The following is a 19,843-nucleotide window of genomic DNA, read 5'->3' on the forward strand; positions in this document are numbered from 1 at the left end:
CCGGACCTGAGGTTTTTAGGTCATATGTAAAAAGGCCACCCCATAGGCTGTGCCAAATTTGGCGGCGCTTACACTATCTTCGAAAAACCTTAGGGGGGGGGGGGGGGGGGTCGCATCGACCACCCTGCCAGGGCAAGGGTTAAGTTCTTTCTGAATAACTAGTGCTATCAGCTTTGACATTGGGTCAAAAGTTAAGCATCCAAACGGGAAAAACTCTTAATCCGCGCACCTGCGAGGTGGGGTGGTTGCGGAATAGGTTTGTCTGCAATAACTTTTGACATCAAGCTTCCATAAGGTACAGCCCACCGCTAAAGTAATGTGTGGTTTTACCAATCTCAACGGATGGCTTTGACCGACGATTTTTAAATGCGGACTGATTGAAAAGAAGACGTCAATAGATAAAGTTGTAGCTGCAAGGGTGAAGATATACATGTAAGCCACATTTAAAGTCTCGTTGCAGTCTGGCTGATCGTTCCTAGGCTTCAGAATCAGAACATACCCATGACTGAAACCACACATTACTTCTGCTGTGGACTGTACATACGTTGATTTTACCGGCGTTGCGTTTCTCTCGTTGAGACGCGTCGAACGAACAATAAGTTGGCCTCAAAAGGTCAAATTCAAATTTGACCTCAGACCAAGGTGACAGAATCAAGGTCATGTTGCACATCAGTCGATTTCTATCGTTTCCCGGGAATAGCCCAACGGGGCGTGGTTTAACTAGACCTGTTGACCTGACCTCAAGAGGCCTGGGGTAAAAAAATTCCCACATGATATAAAACTAATATACCATAAACTTTACCAAGCTTCGCGGCGCGCAGCGCAACGATTTTCTATACACAAGCAAAACACTGGCGAGTGTGGCCAAAAACGGCTACTGGCCCCTCCAGGGCGAAGGTTAGCCGATGATAGCCAATTTTAAGGTCCTAGGATAATGGTTGACCTTCAAGGTCAGTGCAATGACACAATTATTGTGAAAATCGGGACCTGCTTCGTGAAGCGATGGTTTAGCTAATCAAGCCACTACACAACTCACAAGATAGGTAGCATTTTCAAAATACTCGAGCATTGTTTCTACAAAGGGAGTGAAAAATTTCAGCATTTCTGCACTTGTGCAAGCCGGTACCTGAACATGAACACTTATGTAAGCCAGATGATTGATCGTATGCCAAATACGACTGGCGTCCGTGATGACTGGTGAATTCGTTTTGCCTCTGTCGATGGACACCTGTGTGCGAGGCGGAAGTATAAAGGAGCACGTCGCTGTCGAGCCCGGCATCAGTTCGCCATGATCACTCTGAGTCTTTGTACGCTGCTTTTGGGCGTATCCCTCGCCTTTGAGGGCAAACAAGACCCGGCGCCGCTACCCGACGTCAGAGGTCACGAGACATATCGCCAGATAGAGCCCAAACGTTTGGAACTGCAAGATGAAAAGGCAACATACGTTCTTCCCCCCAACACTTACTACTTCACCTCACCCAACTACCCGTACAACTACCCAAACAACTACTTTCAGAGATGGATTATTATGGGTGACCAGGGTCAAGTGATCTCACTCATATGCAACTACTATAATGACTTTGATGTCGAGTACCATCCGTCCTGCTACTATGATTTCCTGAAAATCAATGGCGTCAAATATTGCAACGGTCGTCCACCATCCAGCTCGGTGGACAGTGACGAGCTGAGGGTCGTGTTCAGAACCGACTACAGCGTCCGGAACACAGGGTTCTACTGTCTGGTCATCGTTCCGGAGGCGGGCGGAGCCACCACAACGACGGCAGCCACCACCACGACAGCGGCCACCACAACGACGGCAGCCACTACCACGACGGCAGCCACCACCACGACGACGGCCTCGACGACGACCTCCGCTCCGTCCGGTGACCAGTGCTGCGGCATCGCCAACCGGGCCACCCGTATCGTCGGCGGCGTGCCCACGGAGGTCAACGAGTACCCGTGGCAGGTGGGTCTGGTCAACGCCGGCAACAATCGTCCTTGGTGCGGTGGCACCCTCATCAACGACCGCTGGGTGCTGACGGCCGCCCACTGCACTGAACGCCAGACGGCCGGAAACCTCCAGGTTCTGCTCCGCAAGCACAATCTCGATTCCGACGCCAACCAGGTTCGCAAAAATGTGGCGCAAATTGTTAATCATCCTTCTTATAACTCCGCTACCCTTACGCACGACTTCTCGCTGCTGGAACTCTCAGTTCCCATTGATTTTTCGACCTTTGATAACTTGGTGGCGCCAGCCTGCCTTCCCGCAGACAACAACGCCTTCGTTGACGTCGATGCCATTGTCAGCGGCTGGGGCACCCTCGCCTCTGGTGGCACTCAGCCCTCAGTCCTGAATGAAGTCACCGTGCAGACCATGTCCAATGCCGAGTGTACCTCGGACCTCGGCCAGGGCCAGATCGACTCCAGCATGATCTGCGCAGACGTGGACGCCGGCGGCAAGGACTCCTGCCAGGGCGACAGCGGCGGCCCGCTGGTGACCGACGTCAGCGGACGCTACACGCTCATCGGCGTGGTCTCGTGGGGCTACGGCTGCGCCGTCCAGGGCTCTCCGGGCGTCTACTCTCGCGTCACCGCCGTCTCCGACTGGATCTCCCAGACCACGGCTGGCTCTAATCTGTGCTGAGCCCACCGCCAGTCTCTGCTGAGTCCTGACCACGACCGGATCCAGTCTCCGCTGAGCCCACCGCCAGTCTCTGCTGAGTCCTGCGCCAGTCTCTGCGAGTCCGGCGCCAGTCTCTGGCGAGTTCTAATCACAACCGGAGAATTCTCCATTGAATCCCGACATGTAATGCCCTTTGTGACCAACACTGGTAAACTTTGTTAAGGCATCACCTCTAGTCTCTAGCTGTTAGTGCTGGTGTTAGTCTTGTCGAAAAGGTTCCAGACTTTTTACTTTGTTTGTTTACTTTTTTACTCATTCCACTGGTTCAGTCATTTTTTTGGGAGTGTTCAATAAAAGCATGCAATTCTGCAACTCTTTGTCATGGGCAGTGCGGACATTGTGCCTTGCTTAGATGGCGCAAATGTAATGAGGGCCGGGAGGAGGAGGAGCCCTCCTGTAATTGGGACGATCAGTGTCCGTTGGAGGGAGGCCAAAATAATAAAAAACTATCGACCCCAAATACAGGGTGTTCCAAAAAAGTGACCCACCAACTAAGATCGACTGTATCTCTGCAGCCGTGCATGCTACAGCTTTGGGAAGCCGCTCATTAGAAAGAGCAGCCCAATTCCATCCAAATAGGCCATAATTCCGTAACATATCTTGCCCAAAACGGCCAGCATTAAGGAAAGCACAATTCAATACCAAATTCTTGGTGAAACGTTTGGCGTTATCGGATATGTTTAAAATTTCTTCACATCTGACTGTATATTTCAGTTCACGTGCCTTTATTCATTCTTCGCCGTGTTTCACCCGATCTCGCAACACTTTTGTTCTGGTCGGTCTCGGTGTATTACATATCCATTCAGAGCCACACTATGTAGCCTTTTAGAACCGAAAGTGGCCGGTCTTTCCAACAAAGGGTCTCTCATTATCGTAGGACATTTCGGTTTCGGAGATATATAAGCAATATTAGTTAGGGGGCTCACTTTTTTTAACACCCTGTATATGACCAACTATTCGATATTCATCTTGCTAGAATTTCGTTGATCGTTGTCTATTTCCAATCCCATTGATACAAGTTACACGCCGTTCGATGATAATGTATTGTAGGGTAGTTACAATCGGTATGTAAAATGCGCTCACAGTCACTCGCGTTGCGAACACCACTGATTGGCGGGGCCGCCTCTGACTGAGGGCGGTCACCGGCCTTCAGCGGGACAGCCAGGCGTTGGTCTGGGGGGATCCGGAGTGGCTCTAGACGCTGTCGCTGAAGGTCTCTGGCAGGGCGCCGACGGAGCCGTCGATGGCGGCCTGGTGCTCGGCCGACAGCTGCGGGATGGCGTCCGACTCGGCGCTGTAGCCGTTCTCGTCGGCCGTCCACGTGACCGTCACCGTCTGTCCGTTGGGCGCCACGTACGAGTACTGGCCTGAAACGGAGCAGAGCGCAGTGTCAACGGGATATCAGCTCCAGGGGTGGGATGTCAACGGCAGTCGCTGGATGAATGCTGCATATATATTTGTTTCGGCAGTTAAAGGGGCTTGATGACCAGCATGTGAGTAGCGTGCGAACGGATTTGTAGCTCTAAGGACTTGACCATAGACGAAGCTAGTATCAAAGCTGGTTATAAAGACGCAGTGTTCTTGCAGCAGCTCTGTGAGTAGGCACGTACCTAGGATTTGGCCAATTGGGGAGGGGAGGAATCCCGGGGGCCTCCTCTCTACAGAGGGCCTCCTACCAACAGAGAACCTCCTCTCTACTGAGGAGTCAGAGGGGCCATAGCGGTCAGACACAGACAGGCCGTTATTCACAGGGGGCCCCAGATAGTAAGAAGAGGGCCTTGGTAAGAAGGACCCTTGCTGTCAGGCTGGTCAGAGGGCTCTGATTGTCTTGACGTGATTTTTGGGATTCCCGTGAAGTTCGTTCGCCTCCGACGTGATTTTGGCCAACGTGGGCCTTAAGCCCGCGGGGGCCCTGATTCCATCCGGGACCCTGAAAACCCCAAGGGGGGGGGGGGCACCTCGTCCGCCCCCTTCCCCTTGGGTACGTCCCTGGCTTGAGCGTCGTATGAACATGTCAATAGTGAAATATGCCGCCAAAGCTGTCACCGCATATGTATGCAGCCAGCTGTAACCAGTCTCTGAGGTCTCCACAACCAGCTGAGCCCGGGTAAAACCTGATGCGACACATGGGACAAAGAGAGAGGCCACACAGCGGCGCCCCAGCGTGTGCGCCAGAGGGTCCTCCACCCCCGCTGTCTGTCGGGTGGCACGTACCGCTCATGGTGTAGCTGCCCGTCTCCGGGTCCTGGCCCGGGTAGCTGGTGCCGGTGGCGCCCTGCTGGATGTTGTTGGACGTCTCCATGTCGGCCACGAAGCCGCCGGCCTCGTCCATGCTGAAGTCGTTCTTGACAATCTGAGCGTCGCGGTCGCTGCCGGCCACGTACTGGGCGTCATCCTGAGCGGCGGCCACAGCCACCAGGGCGAGCACGATCATCTGCGGAGCAGCGGTCACCGGGCTGTCACACAGTCCACAGGGCGCACCATTGCAGCCCGACTCACAAAACGGCATTGATGATAACTTGCATGTTGTGCATCACCATCATGGCGAACTGTGCGTGGCCAGACACGTGAGGATCAGCGCAGCAAGAAAATACAGTTACTAACTCCGTTCATGTCCCTGTTAAAAAAAAACAAGCTAGAATATGATGACGATGTTTTTACGATGTTACGATGTTTACGATGTTTTTAACGATGTTTCTGATCGTGTGCGAAAGCAAACCTATGATTTGTTTTTCATTGGCGGTTTGTCAGTTGCTCAATAAGTGCAGTGGTAGGCAATGATGATGTAAGCAATGACATGTTTGGGCATCATTAGTAATATTATTGTGTTTAGAAATGAGTTGCTCCGCTAACTATAAACTCACCAGCTTCATGTCTGCTGCGGCGGTGAAGACGACTCCACTTCACTGGTGCGTCTCCCCGGCAGCTGGCTGCTTATATACCTGTCGGCCGTCGAGGACCGGCAGAGGGAGGAGAGGGCGGGAGCGCAGGGAGCGCCAGACCGGGCCAGACGGGTTGCCGAGATGTCAGCGCCTTGGGGACGTTAACCACTAACCAGGCACCTTGAGTACCAGCGCAGAGAATGAAACTTTTATTTCTGAATAACTGCCAATCCGTTTCCCGTCGCAGGCAAATGACGCGGTCAAATAATGTTGCTTTGATGACTGGTCGACTACTGTTGACGAATGCTACTCGAATCTCAATCGACCCCACCATTAGAACCCTACACATTACATAGGTATGCATGTACCTAGATTGTAGGTATGATAGATAGGTTAGCTTGCGGTCGTTTTGTAAGTTTGTAACAGTTATACCTAATATAGGTACTGCCTTGGTTATACATACGGAAATGCAGGGGCGGATCCTGCAGGGTCACCAAGTTCTGGCACTTCAGTCACAAGGGTATGATTTAGGCTTTACCTAGCACAGATGTCACGGGCATGCATATGCAATACTGGCTTTCCTGGCATTAGACATCGTGAGTTCGTGACACAACCCCCACCGGCCACCACCCAACCCAACCACTTTTGCTTCTGCTACCGGTGACGGTCATTGACCAGTCGGGCCCATCTCTCTCCTAGCTTGACTAATTCGAACGTTATACGAGAAAACTCTCCATATCTAGCGCCACCATTTTGACTTTTTTGACCCCTGTGACGTCATCTGTGACCTGACCTGAAAATGACCTGTGTAAAAATTGTAGACCTTGTCCGTGCGTACCCCATGCCGTTTACCGCTTGTCGCTATCTTGCTTTGCTTTCCAGATCTCAGGGGGGGGGGATGGGGCGGTCATCCGCCCCCCCCCTGTCCGCTGTAAGTTGGCCCAGACCCCTGTCGGTGCGCGGGCCGCGGGTTTAAGAGTCTATTGTGCCAAATAAGGGTTATCATGGTCGGATATCATGGCAGTTCACTGGCGGATCCAGGGGCATTTAGAGCAAATGCCCTCCCCCCATGGAGCGTCCGAAATCGACGAACATTTGTGGTTTTTAGAGATTAACCCTCGCCGGCACAGGGGGGGGGGGGTTGACGCAACCCCCCTAAGGTTTTTCGCGAATAACTTGCGTAAAAAGCGGCTGATCGCGACGAAACTTTCAGTACCCTCGCATTGATCAATTTTACATCTACCTTAAAAATTTCATGACCCTGACCCAAATGACCTTTGACCTATGACCTACTTTCCGAGACAATGTTTGGCCGGAATCGCGATTCGGCGCATGTCGGCTCTCATTAGCCGCGCGTTTGCAAGCTTTTCGTGGTTTCAAACGTTCAAACATGTGATTTGATGTTGCTCCTATGCATTAGGGTGGAGGTCAAGGTCACCTGAAGGTCAGGTCAGGTCATTGACCTTTGGTGACCTCGCTTCACTTTTCGAGTTTTACCTACATGTTTCTAAGCTAGTTTTTTGGAGCTGATTTCGAATTTAGCAACCATTTGAACATTTACGAAGTAGTTTTGGTTCCTTCGTAACATGTTACGAAGCTGTCAGAGTCGGTTGACACGTACTACGAATACCCGTCACGACCCCTACCGGTTGACCTGACCTGACCTGACCCGACCTGGTCTAAATGCTTAAAGACATCATCTCTGATCAAACCTAACACGATATTCGTGATCAGCACCCTCGAAAACCCCATAACAGCCACACTTTACGACTTTCTAACAGGTCCCGATTTTCGGGTCATTGACCTGACTTGGAAGGTCACCCGATAACCTAGAACCTTATAATTGGGTATTATCGGCTTCCTCTCGTGACGGGCAACACGCTCGTTTTTTCCGCGAAGCTCTAGCTCGATCAGAGGCCAAACGCGAGGGGGGGGGTCGTACCAACCAACCCCCCTTGTGACGTCAAAGGACGCAAATTGGCCTGTGCTGGCGAGGGTTAAAAATAAAACTAAACAGCTTTGATTAGAAAAAAAAATGTTTTGAACCGCAAAGCAGTGCGTAAGGAATAGAAACCCGATGAGTTTTTGGAATTTGGAGAAACCTTTTCGGGGGTATGCCCCCGCAGCATCCAAGAACACCTTTCTGGATCCGCCAGCAGTGTGACAGTTAAAACTTAGGTATGCCTACATATTCGCTCGGGTGAGCATCTTAAGGACTGGACTGGCTTCGTCGATATCTCTTGCTGTTCTAATCTACGTTTCATAATCGCATCCAATGCTTCAAAAGAACTGCATGCTCGTAAGACACATCTATGATAGCAAAACATTGTAAGTTATAAACACGAGAACACATGCATTTATAACAGTGTTAGCAAACCACCGAGATGGTTCAAATCTACGAAACAGTGTTGCATGCCGTGCGACCGATATCCGCAAATCGATATCACCAGTTCCGCTGCGGCGGACGTTTTTCGCACGGGTAGTCAGCGCGTTGGGTCAGCAAGAAGAGGGGGGGGGGGAGCTGCTGGAAGGGGGAGATGGGTTGGCATTCAGCCGGTGTGGAGTGGCGCCCTTGGCCCGGCCGGCGCGTGGCCGACGAGCTCCCACCGCCGCGCCGATCGGTCGGCCATCCGTCCCGCCACAGCCGCGCCGCTGTTCAGCGAAAGGGCTTTGCGTCCGTCAAGGCTATGGCTTTCCTCATGACTTGCAAATGACCGTTTGACACTGGTTGGAGGTGAAGAGCAGGTCAAAGTCGCCGTCGTGACGGAGAGTCATCAGACCTTGTCACAGAGGTGAGGAGCTGCTACACTGCCGGGTCACACGCACAGCTGGATCGCTGGATACGCAGTAACGTGTTTTTGATGTGTTATGTAGGTATGTGCACTGTGACTAGGCACTCGTACGATTGCCCGGTAAAAACGATAAGCCTGCAGTGTTTGTCAGCTTGATATGTTAACATAGCTTTATGTATTGAAAGACGTTTTGGCCTTGCATCAAAAGTTCTCCAATCTCTATCAAACAAAATTTCTTTTTATTAGACCTGAGGCCTCTTGCACCAAACTACCTAGCTAGGTAAAATCGAAAAACCGGTTTCAGAATAAGCTAATCTAACGGTGGTAAATTTGTTTGCAATAGCCCAATACATAATCCTACATGTGCTTGCTAAATTTTGCACGCAAATTGTTACATTTGAGACTTGGCCTGGTTATACGATGCAAAAATAATCTAAGCATTGGTGCAAGAGGATTTTGGTGCAAGAGGCCTCTGCTGTCTTTCGATAATGGTTTGGTTTAATACCGATGCTCTTGGGGATGTTTTTCATCCTTTTTAGTATCATCATGCCACTTATTGATTGCGCTGATTATTGATTAAAGTTGAATTCAATTGTCGAGTGCCTGCAACGCTGAAGGAAAAAGATCTTAAGCAGATACATTTGGATTATTGGCACTGGTGTCAATCAGATTTGTCAAAGAGAGTTCCGGTATGGACAGGACATGGGTAGGTTGATCCGACCCGGGCTTCATATGCCCAATGATGCTTTTGGAAGAACAGAGAAGTGGAACACCTACACGGAGTTCCTAAAAAACAGCCGAATTATTTTCTCTCTCTCTCTCTCTCTCTATAAGTGTGGACAGGCGTCTCTGTCCGTCAAAAGATCTGCCGGACTGTGAGAAAGTTCGTGCACGGGGCGGCGCGCCAAGCTGTCTGGGCCGAAAAGCGCCATCTGAAAATAATTCGTTCCCTGTGGCCGCAAGGGACGGACGCTACCACACAAAATGACATGAACCATTATGTTTGATAGGCATTGATTCGCTCTTTCCGTCCTTCTGTAATTTAATTATGAGGTTTTTGAATTCAACTGTTTGTGTTGAGGTTCCCCGTTTACCACTATGATCCATATTGATTGGGGTTTTGCAATAGGAAAATCAACATAATGTCATAGCAGTTTATGTTCATTTTTATCGGCGTATTTATTACGCCGGCTTGAATTTAGCACGAAATAGGTAGCACACCCACATTCTGATGCGATCTGTCTGGCGTAGAAGCAGACTGCAGAGATTGAATTGCAATTGATCACATAGCCTACTCCGGAGGGGAAATTGTTGTGGCTATACCTGCCTGTTTTCAGCGGGCACATTTCCATACGGGCTGGATCCGAAAGCTGTCGGCCCTCGTCTCGGGGAGGAGCCAGGACCGGCGACCTTCGGACGCTGCATTTTTGTCCCTGCCGCACGCTTTACTGCCTGTTCGGCGGCTTTAATACAATTGACAGATGACGGGATTACAACCTCGACTACCACAGACATCTGGAGAGCCACTGGATCCGCCGCTGGCCCGACAAACTAAGATAAATACCGGTTTTTCCTATTCTGCCTATCGCATAGCATACGACTTTTCATATTTTGCTATGTTTTGAACACACACCCATTTCAATAACTATCGGACGATGGAACTCGATTCTTGGATGCATCCTAACCTACCTATCAATAATGTGCCATCTGCCAGCTTACATAGCTGTGGTCTACTTCTAACCACAGTGTACCTATACTTCTAACGTTCTGGAGGTAAAGTTTCGGACCACTTTAATAAACGACACCGCATATCACCGCGCCTATGTGTTTTCCTATGAAGTGGCGCACAGCAGACGAGCGGAGCTAGTAAGAATTTCTCAGCATCCGAGACCCATTGTTTTTCGTTTGCCGGAGTCTCGTCTGAGGCCCGTGACCGTGCAATCGGTAACTGGCGCTTGTCACAGCTCACGTCGTACGCTAACCGGTAACCTTGCTCGAGCGGGTCACGCGTAACGGCGGCGCAGCGCGCGTGGCGCGTTGAAACTGCGGCACTTCTCAGCAGACGCGGTCGTCAATGGTGACGGTGCACCTACGCATGTATGCATAAACACATGCACATAGCATGCATGCATGCACGCATGCGTACATACACGTTAACACACATGCATGTCACACACCTATTCACACATACAAACATCGTTACACAAACAACATACATGCATACCAGCTTGTAAGCCCAGATAAGCTGTAGTAATGTTTTTGCTTGGCGAGCATTAGCATGCGAGTCCGTACGCTATCCAGTCATCGCCAGAGGTGGCAAGGGCTCGGCCCCGGTCGTCGATTCGGCCGGCCATCTCGGCAATTCAGCATGCCAGTAGCGTCAGCACTGTGGGTGCTGCATGGTAACGTGCTAGGTGTGTAACGTTCTTACAATCTCCACCACGACGTTAGACTTGCGATCGATTAAGCGAGCTCTTTAAACCCTCCCACATGTACGTGTAACGTGACACGGTAAGCTCTGCAGCGTGCTTTTCCAAATCCAACCGGCTCCGTTCGTCTAAAAGTTCGTTTTAAAGGGTGATTATGGTTTAACTGACTCATTTAGTCTCACTAAGAGGAACGGTTGCTAAATGTGTAACCGCCCACGTTTGGTGGCAAGATGAGACTCCCGATCCTGAATCACTCGCAGGGAAAATATGATGGGCTCAGCGTATTTTAGCGGGCCGGCTGACGGAGCTTTCACTTCGATTGCGGTTCTGATCAGGCTGGCGGATGATCCTTTCAGTAGAGGTCGGTGTAAAGCTTCTAACGATGTTTATGCACGTGTTTGACGGTCATCGGTCTAAGCGGCAAGCAGCATGTGGAATGGGCTCGTGAGAATTTGACAGAACGCGACCTTGCTCAGTTTCTTTTTCGTTACTATATGATATATGATATACATTTCGTAGGTATCACTCCAGTCAAAGTAAAAAGCTGTTCATATAAAAGCATGTTCAATTTCCTGGCTCTGGTGAATGCCGGGGTTAATTCTAAAAATACGGTTGGCATCCCGGCTAGACTGCATACCAGGGTAAACAACAAAATCCCTCCCTCCTTTTTCCGGAAATACTTGTTCGTTTTTTTTTAAATATTCAAACCAGGGCCTATTTTAACATGTTAACCCATTAGAGCCCGTTGGTCACATTTGTGACCACAAAGTTAATGATTTTTTGTCGGTCAAATGTGCTTCATCTTTTGGGAAGGTCCACTTCGCCCGCGTTCAGGCATCTTCCAGCTGGAGGATCCCAGTACTATTTTGCGCATGGCAACCTCACAAGCGACGCTATCTCGGCATTGTCAGCAAGATGTCGGCGCCGATTGCGTATTTACAAATTGCAACCGAGCTCCGCCGTAGGGTATTTTATTTCCGCCGTAGTGTATTTCACTTGGGGGATTTTCTACCATACATCTGCCTGAGCTTAGGGTAATTACAATTTGTCGGCGACGTTAAAAAATGATGCACTTTTTTCGTAGAATAGGATATCGCATGTGTGTATTTCTGCCTTTTTGGGTGCGCTATATCAGTTTTTCGTGAGTAACTCACGTAAAAACCGTCCGATCGCGACGAAACTTTCAATGCCCCCGATTTTATCAATTTTACACCTACCCTGAAAATCTCACGACCCTGACCCAAATGACCTTTGACCTGTGACCTATTTCTCGAGACCATGTTTGGCCCGAATCGCGATTCGGCGTATGTCGGCTCGCATTAGCCGCGCGGTTGCAGTCTTCACGTGGTTTCAAGCGTTGAAACATGTGATATGATGCTGGTCCCATGCATTAGGGTGGGTGTCAAGGTCACCTGAAGGTCAGGTCAGCTCAATGACCTTTGATGACCTCGGTTCCTTATTCGAGCTTTACATGTTTCTAGGCTAGTTTTTGGAGCTGATTTCGAATTTAGCAACCATTTGAACATTACAGGGGGTGTAACGAAATTATACGGACATCTTTCTTCCCGCTGTAATTAAAGAGCAAAACAATCTGGTACTTTTTCTTTTAACTGAGCTTGTAGCCACCTTTCATAAAAACACAGTGGTGAATGTTCTGGAGCATTTCAGCCAATGAATTCTCCAGCACACTGGCTTCGATGCGGACCAACGCCGTCTAAAGTAACCTGTGCCTGCGGTTGAGCAGTGCTTATGGCGATTGGCGGGTGGCTCTTCATACACCTCCTGCTGAACAAGAACCCACAGGTTTTCGATTGAATTGGGATCGCGACTTTTTCCAAGTCATAAGCGTTAGCCCAGAATGATTGAAGAAGGTTCTATCGGCATCACTTCCCGTTCTTTTTGGGACTTTTAAGTAGCGCGCCGCCCCGCATGAAGACAGCGTGGCTTGAATCAGGCATCAGTGCGCGTTCAGAAATCGTGCCCTCCTATGCCGTCTAGTTGAGCGCCTCCAATCATGCTCCACCACCTTCCCTGAAAAGGCTCCACCCTTGCCTATGGGGCAAAATATAAGGGACAAAAACACAAAACAAGACAGATAAAAACAAAGCAAAATTAACTCATTACCTAATGAAATTCAGGCTGGAGCAAAAACATAGGTAATAGGTATCTATGTCAAATTAGAATGAAAGATTAAAATCAACCTGACCAGGCCTTACGGTCTGACCTGGTTCTAACCACCTTACTTCGCCTAACTTAATCCAATTCAACCTAGCCTACCACCACAACACCTGCAGAGGTACATTCCTGGAAAAATGACGCCCAGGGAGGTTACTGTCCAACTTATTGGAATACTACCATGATTGCTTGTCAAAATGTGTGTCATCATGCTCTTGTTTGACAAGTGATGTATAATAAATGTGATATTCAATAATTATCTCCTGACTGTTGACTGTTGAGTGGTCAATATTCAAATAATCAGGGTACAATGCTGTGCATAGTGCACACTAATCATGTTGTTTTTGTGTAGGCCCTGTGCACATTGTTGTGTGCACTGCTATGTGCACCTTAAGTAAAAAAGTGCATGGTGGTACATGACAAAAGGTTGTGCAACTGTGAAGTTCATGCCCTTGGTCAAGCTGGTGCCAAATGCCTATAGGTATAGCAGGATCAGTGAGGGTTGTAGGCATGCTACATACGTTGTGCATTGAATATATTGGCACAAAGTTCATCCGTAATTACTATGCTTAACACCTAATGTAAGAAGCGACATAAATGCCCAGATGATAAAACTCTCTGGTCAACATCACACAAATTTATTGACATACTTTGCAGGTACATATTTACATTCATGGCAAATACTTTCGATTTGATTCAGGAACTAGTTGGTAGTAAGCTTGCACTTTTGTAGGTACAACAACGACCATATATTAAATCATAAAAAAACTCATAGCATTCATCACATACCTTTTTACCGAACAAGTACCTAGCTACCATGCAATGATTCTAAATTTTTTCCACAATCCTGATCTATATCTCAACTGACACAATGAATTTGAAATACCCTAACAAAACCTATAACTGTACATAAGAAGAATGCAATACTACAAGAACTATGAATTTCTGAAGTTATTCTCACATGCTGGAATGTTGAAACTCTACTTTTGTCCTCCATTTCCATGTTTGAGCCATCATATCGAACTGTTTTCGTTCTTCAGTCACAAGCTTTCGCACAAATCTTGAATTTTAACACATCATCTTGAACCATGCTCCAGTCTATCCAACAAGGTATGCAACATCAAAGCAATTTTGATTTGTTACAACAGCTTCAGATCATGATGGGCTTGAGGTTTGTTACACCATTTGCCAGACAAATCTCTACAAATTGTGTATCAATTCCCAAACTTAAGTGAGACTGAAGAGTCATGTCTTAATAGTTAATACCCAGGTAAATGCTTATTTGAAATTGTTTTAACGGACTTTCACTGGGTAGTGGGTAAAAGTTATTATTGGTCCCAAAAAGTTATTATTGGTCACAAAAAGGGACCAATAATAACTTTTACCCACTACGCAGTGAATGTCCGTTAAAACAATTTCAAATTCCCAAACTAAGTAATTGATCATATCAGTATTATGTTTATATAAAGAAACTCAAATAATCCACAAATTGTTATTGAAACACTCCCACAGAATTCACAGCAATAACAGTGCAAGTTCAGAAGCAAACAAACATTGCGCCAGATTTCGTATGAAACGCGCCATCGTCCTGAAGTTTCTACCACAGACGATAGTTCAACCGCAGCCGTAGTGCGAAAACCCCTGCCCACCTTACCCCACGGCGGAGCTCGGTTGCAATTTGTAAATACGCGCGCCGATTGGAGCTCGGTCGGACCGCGTCCGAAAAAAACCGTAAGTAAACTCATATTTTCTCAGAAAAATCATTTCTCGTTCGTCGTATGGGTGGAATTTAAACCTATTTAGAACCTGTAATTATTAGTTTCACTCCATTTGCTTTTTGTTTTGTCTGGCACACGTGCAAATAATGTGTGGCAACAAATGTGACCAACGGGCAGAAACCCAACATAAATATGACTTTTTCACATTTCAGGCTCACGGCAAATGAGATATTGGACCTTCTGGAGACGGAGAGTGACAGTTGGCTTGAAGATGAAGATGTCGAGGACCACATCGATGTTATACTCATGCCCCCCATCGAAAAGGGTGAGTGGGCTCTCGGAAATTGTGGATAATGGGGATGAGAAGGGGTATATGTAGTAGGCAGACTATACTAAGTAGGGCATAATTACAGCGTAGTGTGAATGAGTGAGCATTGTTGTTGGATGGGAGGAGAATGATTGATAAAATACAGGGTCGCACTTACGGTTACGCACTTCTCTACACGTGTGGACAGAGTAAAAGAGCTACATCGTCCTGGCGGCCTTATACTATAGGAGGGTCGGTTGCGGATAATTGTTTTTCTACCGATGTTTGCGTCTAAGCTCGTAATTATGTGCGAATTCACTTACAAAACTACACGTTAGCTGACTTACTTTACCAGTAGTATTGTGAAAGGACCCTAAGCCTGTCATATTCAAAGGTTAATGATTAGTGTTTTCCTTGCGAACGTTTATGCAACAGCGCCTTCTAGTCAGTGTGACGTTTTTGTGGACGGTTGGGGGGAGGGGTCCCTGCCTTCCTGAGTTCCATTTTCTGTGGCAGCAATTATATCGTACACAAATATACCAAAGTATATTACGGTAAGATGTTGCAAGACTGGCATGGTTCACATCAACGAGCTTGCGGCTGACTACTAAATCAACGTAGCGAAGGTGGTCTGGAAAGCCCTTGTATTCCCAGCAGACGTCTTGCTTTTACCCCGAGGCATCCCTTTCGTGATTAGGTCTGGCAGTAAAGGAGTAATAGAGGAATTAGGGCAGCTTACAGAGTCAATGGTTCTCTCGTTGCAGATGACGCCCATACCGACGAAGACTCCGACAAGTCAGATGGCGAAACCGTTGGTGACACAGCCCATCTCCCACGCCGAGTCCTGGGGACATCAGCGGAAGTGACGGGGGAGCAGTCTCCAGCTCCTCGCGATGGGACACACGAAAAGGGATCAGGTGACGTCGCTGCTTCTGCAACACAAGAGCCGGATCAATGTACCTCTGTCAAAGGGCCTAAAAGGAAGAAGGTCAGGAACTGGAGGCACCGTCCACCAACATTTCGGGTTGAACTGTCTGCTGGCGACCCTGACGATGCTTCAGAAGTCGGTGACACATCTCCAAGTGAGTTGTTCCAAAAGATGTTCACGAGAGAGTTGCTGGAAAATATCCTGGAGCAGAGCAACTTGTACGCGACGCAACACGGAAGACGACTGAACATGACGATGGAGGAACTGCTGGGAATCATCGGTGTGATGATGATGACGGGCTATAGAACGACGCACAACAAGAAACATCTGTGGTCTGCAAAGGACGACGTGTCATCTGTGTGGGCACAGGAGCTCATGCCCAGGAACAGGTTTCTTGAACTTCTCCAGAATCTGCACCTGGCGGACAACAGCAACATCAGCAAGGACAGATACTACAAGGTACGTCCGTACTTCCAGCACTTGAACGCCGGATTCAAGACGGCAGCTCTCACCAGAAACCTGAGCGTTGACGAGACAATGGTACCGTACTATGGACGGCACAGCACCAAGCAGTTCATAAGGGGCAAACCTGTAAGATACGGGTACAAACTGTGGTGTCTGGCAGCCTCCACCGGATATCTCTATCATGCGGAACCGTACTGTGGGGCCGACACCCAACTGGCTGACACGGGCCTGGGGAAGGGAGCTGACGTGGTGCTGGGCCTGCTGAACAAGTGCGCCGTCCCACCAGGCCATGCTATATTCTTCGACAACCTGTTCACATCACTCGAGCTTCTGGACGTGCTGTCGGACATGGGTCTTGGCGGGTGTGGAACCGTCCGCGAAAACAGGCTTGGTGGCGCTCCATTTTCAGGCAAGAAGGTGCTGGAGAAGAAGCAGCGTGGGACAATGGAGTGGCTGTCTGACGGTGACAACCTGGTTGTGCGGTGGAACGACAATCGCGTCGTGACGGTGGCGACGAACTGTGAGCCGCTGGAGCCGCTCGTTACCGCCAGCCGGTATGTGAAGAAGCAAGGTGGCAGGATCGCTGTACAGATGCCCCGTCCTCTTCATGCATACAACACCCACATGGGCGGTGTGGATCTGTTTGATCAGTGTGTTGCTCTCTACCGCAGTACCATACGCAGCAAGAAGTGGTGGTGGCCGCTCTTCCAGTGGGGAGTTGACGCTGCCCGGACAAACACCTGGCTCCTGTCTCAACGGCATGCCAAGGGACCGCAACTTCCCTTCCTGCGGGAGCTCACGTACGTCCTCATCAAGAAGAACACGGTGCCGCGTCCTCCAGCAAGCTTCTCTGGCCGCCACCAAGCACCAGAAGACCTCCGCTACGACGGTCTACATCACTGGCCAGCAGAGCTCAAAACCAGGTTCCACCGTTGCAAGGTGTGCAACAGCCGAACCAACATGTCCTGCGAGAAGTGCGCCGTTCCACTGCACCCAAAGTGCATGAAGGTGTACCACACCCCATGAGCACACGGAAGATCAAGAGGGGCATCAGCACCAGTTGGGTTCCTACGTATGGCTGATGATCTGAACAAGCCCAAAAATGCGCAGTGGGCGTGACCTTGTGGACATCAAAGCAGGTCAAATATCTTTTACCTTGTGTTGGATTTTGTGTGTGGTAATGCCGTAAAATACAGGTGCTCAACTACAGATGCAGACATTTTAAGTCTTTGCAGAAAGATTGGACGTTATTATAAACAAAAGTAAGAAAAAGTGGTTAAAATTCCATTTCATGGTGTTTATTGACCCGTTGGTCACAAATGTTGCCACCCCAAAAAACAGGTAAAAAATATCTCCAATTTTTTCCAAAAAATCACAGGCAATCAGTGACTCCTGATAAGTATATACAGCAAAAATGAAACAATTTACACCACCTTAAGGACCTTGGGCACTAATGGGTTAACTGGGGGGCAAATGCCCCCGCACTCAACAGAATTGCCCCCCCAGTTGTCGAGATTTGCCCACTTTAAAAATGAGCATAAAGGAACAGGGTAACAAACATACTACTGTGACTTGTTTGCAATGGATGTCAAATGAGTCAGTCTGCAAGTAATGACCAGTGGTGGATCCAAGGGTGGGTCACATGGGTCATGACCCCCCCCCCCCGCCCCCTTGGGTCCCGGGGACACCACAGGCCTGCCAGGGGCACCACCGGCTTGTCAGGGGCACCACAGGCCTGTTGGTTGGGAGCACCATCGGCCTAGCAAGAGCATCATAGGTCTGCGCCAGGGGCACCACAGACCTGCCAGGGCCCCATCGACCTCACAGGGGCACTTTGGGCCTGTCAGGGGCACCACGGGCCTGTCGGGGGCACCACAAGTTTTTTAGGGGTACCACAGGCCTGCAGGAGCACCATCGGCCTAGCAAGAGCACCATAGGTCTGCCAGGGGCACCACAGACCTGCCAGGGGCCCTACCGGCCTCGCAGGAGCACCACATTGGGCCTGTCAGGGGTACCACCACAGACCCGCCAGGGGCACCACAGGCCTGTCAGAGGCACCACAGGCCTAGCAAGGGCACCACGGACCTGTCAGCGACACCACGGGCCTGTCGGGGGCACCTCAGGCTTGTCAGGGCCAAGGGACACCATCAGTCCTTTCAGGGGCACCTCAGGCCTGTCAGGGGCACCAGAGGCCTAGCAGGGACACCACATGCCTGACAGGGGCACCTGCGGCCTCGCAGGGACACCTTGGACCTGTTAGTGGCACCACATGCATGTCGGGGGCACTCCAGGCTTGTCAGGAGAACTACAGTCCTGTCAGGGCCCAGGGGCACCAGCGGCCTAGCAGAGGCACCATCGGCCTAGCAGGGACACCACCGGCCTCGCAAGGGCATCATGGGCCTGTCAGGGGCACCATGGGCCTGTCGTTAGAACCTCAGGCTTGTCAGGGGCACAACAGTTCTTTCAGATGCACTGGCGGCCTAGCACCATGGCACCATGTTTGGCCGGGATCGCGATTCGGCGTATGTCGCCTCGCATTAGCCGCGCGTTTGCAGTCTTTTCGTGGTTTCAAACGTTCAAACATGGGATATGATGTTGCTCCCATGCATTAGGGTGGGTGTCAAGGTCACCGGAAGGTCAGGTCAGGTCATTTACCTTTGATGACCTCGGTTCACATTTTTCGAGTTTTATACGTTTCTAAGCTAGTTTTTTTAGCTGAATTCGAATTTAGCAACCATTTGACCGTTTACGAAGTAGTTTTGGTGCCTTCGTAACATGTTACGAAACTGTCAGAGGCGGTTGCCACCTACTACGAATACCCGGCAAAACGCTTACTGGTTGACCTGACCTGAGCCTGACCTGACCCGACCTGGCCTGAATGCATGAAGACATCATCTATGATCATAACTAAGTACTAACATGATATTCGTGATCAGCTCCCCAAAAAAAACATAGCACCCACCCTTTACGACGCTCTAACAGGTTACGATTTTCCCGACGTTTGGGTCATTGACCTGACCTGGAAGGTCAACCGATGACCTAGGACCTTAAAATTGGGTATCATCGGCTTACTGTCATCACGGGCAGCACGGTCGTTTTTTTTCCGCGAAGCTCTGGCTCGATCAGGGGCGAAACGGCAAGGGGGAGGGTCCAACGGACCCCCCATACCTATACGTTCGCAGCTGGAAAACACCAATACGGGCGAGGGTTAATGGATTATTAAAGACAATTTTCCAGGTTGCCCCCCCCCCCAGTCAAATTCCCTTAAAATAGGCTCTGATTCAAACGGAATTTCAATGCCCATGATCAGGCGCAATAACTCCTTTGCAATTAAGAACCCAGGGGAAAGTATCATTCCATCCATATGATGTTCTGAGGCTTTATTTTAATATAGAGTAACAACATTCAGAAAAAAAAACATTATGCTCCAAGCTGAGCATAAAGCGATGATGATGATTTGGTGT

General features: G+C 49.4%; 3 protein-coding genes across 3 annotated transcripts; 2 read left to right on the forward strand and 1 right to left on the reverse strand.

The window, feature by feature from the left end:
- Nucleotides 1–1,280: 1,280 nt before the first annotated feature.
- Nucleotides 1,281–2,991, forward strand: LOC122391799 (trypsin-1-like). Its single transcript, XM_043386050.1, has one exon. The coding sequence runs from the start codon at nt 1,289–1,291 to the stop codon at nt 2,642–2,644; it is 1,356 nt and encodes a 451-aa protein (XP_043241985.1). The 5' UTR covers nt 1,281–1,288; the 3' UTR covers nt 2,645–2,991.
- A 716-nt stretch (nt 2,992–3,707) lies between these two features.
- Nucleotides 3,708–5,746, reverse strand: LOC122391800 (larval cuticle protein 9-like). The gene is made up of 3 exons (XM_043386052.1): nt 5,548–5,746; nt 4,898–5,117; nt 3,708–4,050 (listed from the first exon to the last, which is right to left on the reverse strand). The coding sequence occupies exons 1-3, from the start codon at nt 5,554–5,556 to the stop codon at nt 3,878–3,880; spliced, it is 402 nt and encodes a 133-aa protein (XP_043241987.1). The 5' UTR covers nt 5,557–5,746; the 3' UTR covers nt 3,708–3,877.
- A 10,417-nt stretch (nt 5,747–16,163) lies between these two features.
- LOC122391802 (piggyBac transposable element-derived protein 3-like) lies at nt 16,164–17,405 on the forward strand. The gene has a single exon (XM_043386054.1). It carries the CDS (start codon nt 16,164–16,166, stop codon nt 17,403–17,405), a length of 1,242 nt encoding a protein of 413 aa, XP_043241989.1.
- Nucleotides 17,406–19,843: the final 2,438 nt, after the last annotated feature.

The sequence above is a fragment of the Amphibalanus amphitrite genome, unplaced genomic scaffold (genome assembly GCF_019059575.1).
Source record: "Amphibalanus amphitrite isolate SeventyFive unplaced genomic scaffold, NRLGWU_Aamphi_draft 000455F_arrow, whole genome shotgun sequence".
Taxonomy (NCBI): domain Eukaryota; kingdom Metazoa; phylum Arthropoda; class Thecostraca; order Balanomorpha; family Balanidae; genus Amphibalanus; species Amphibalanus amphitrite.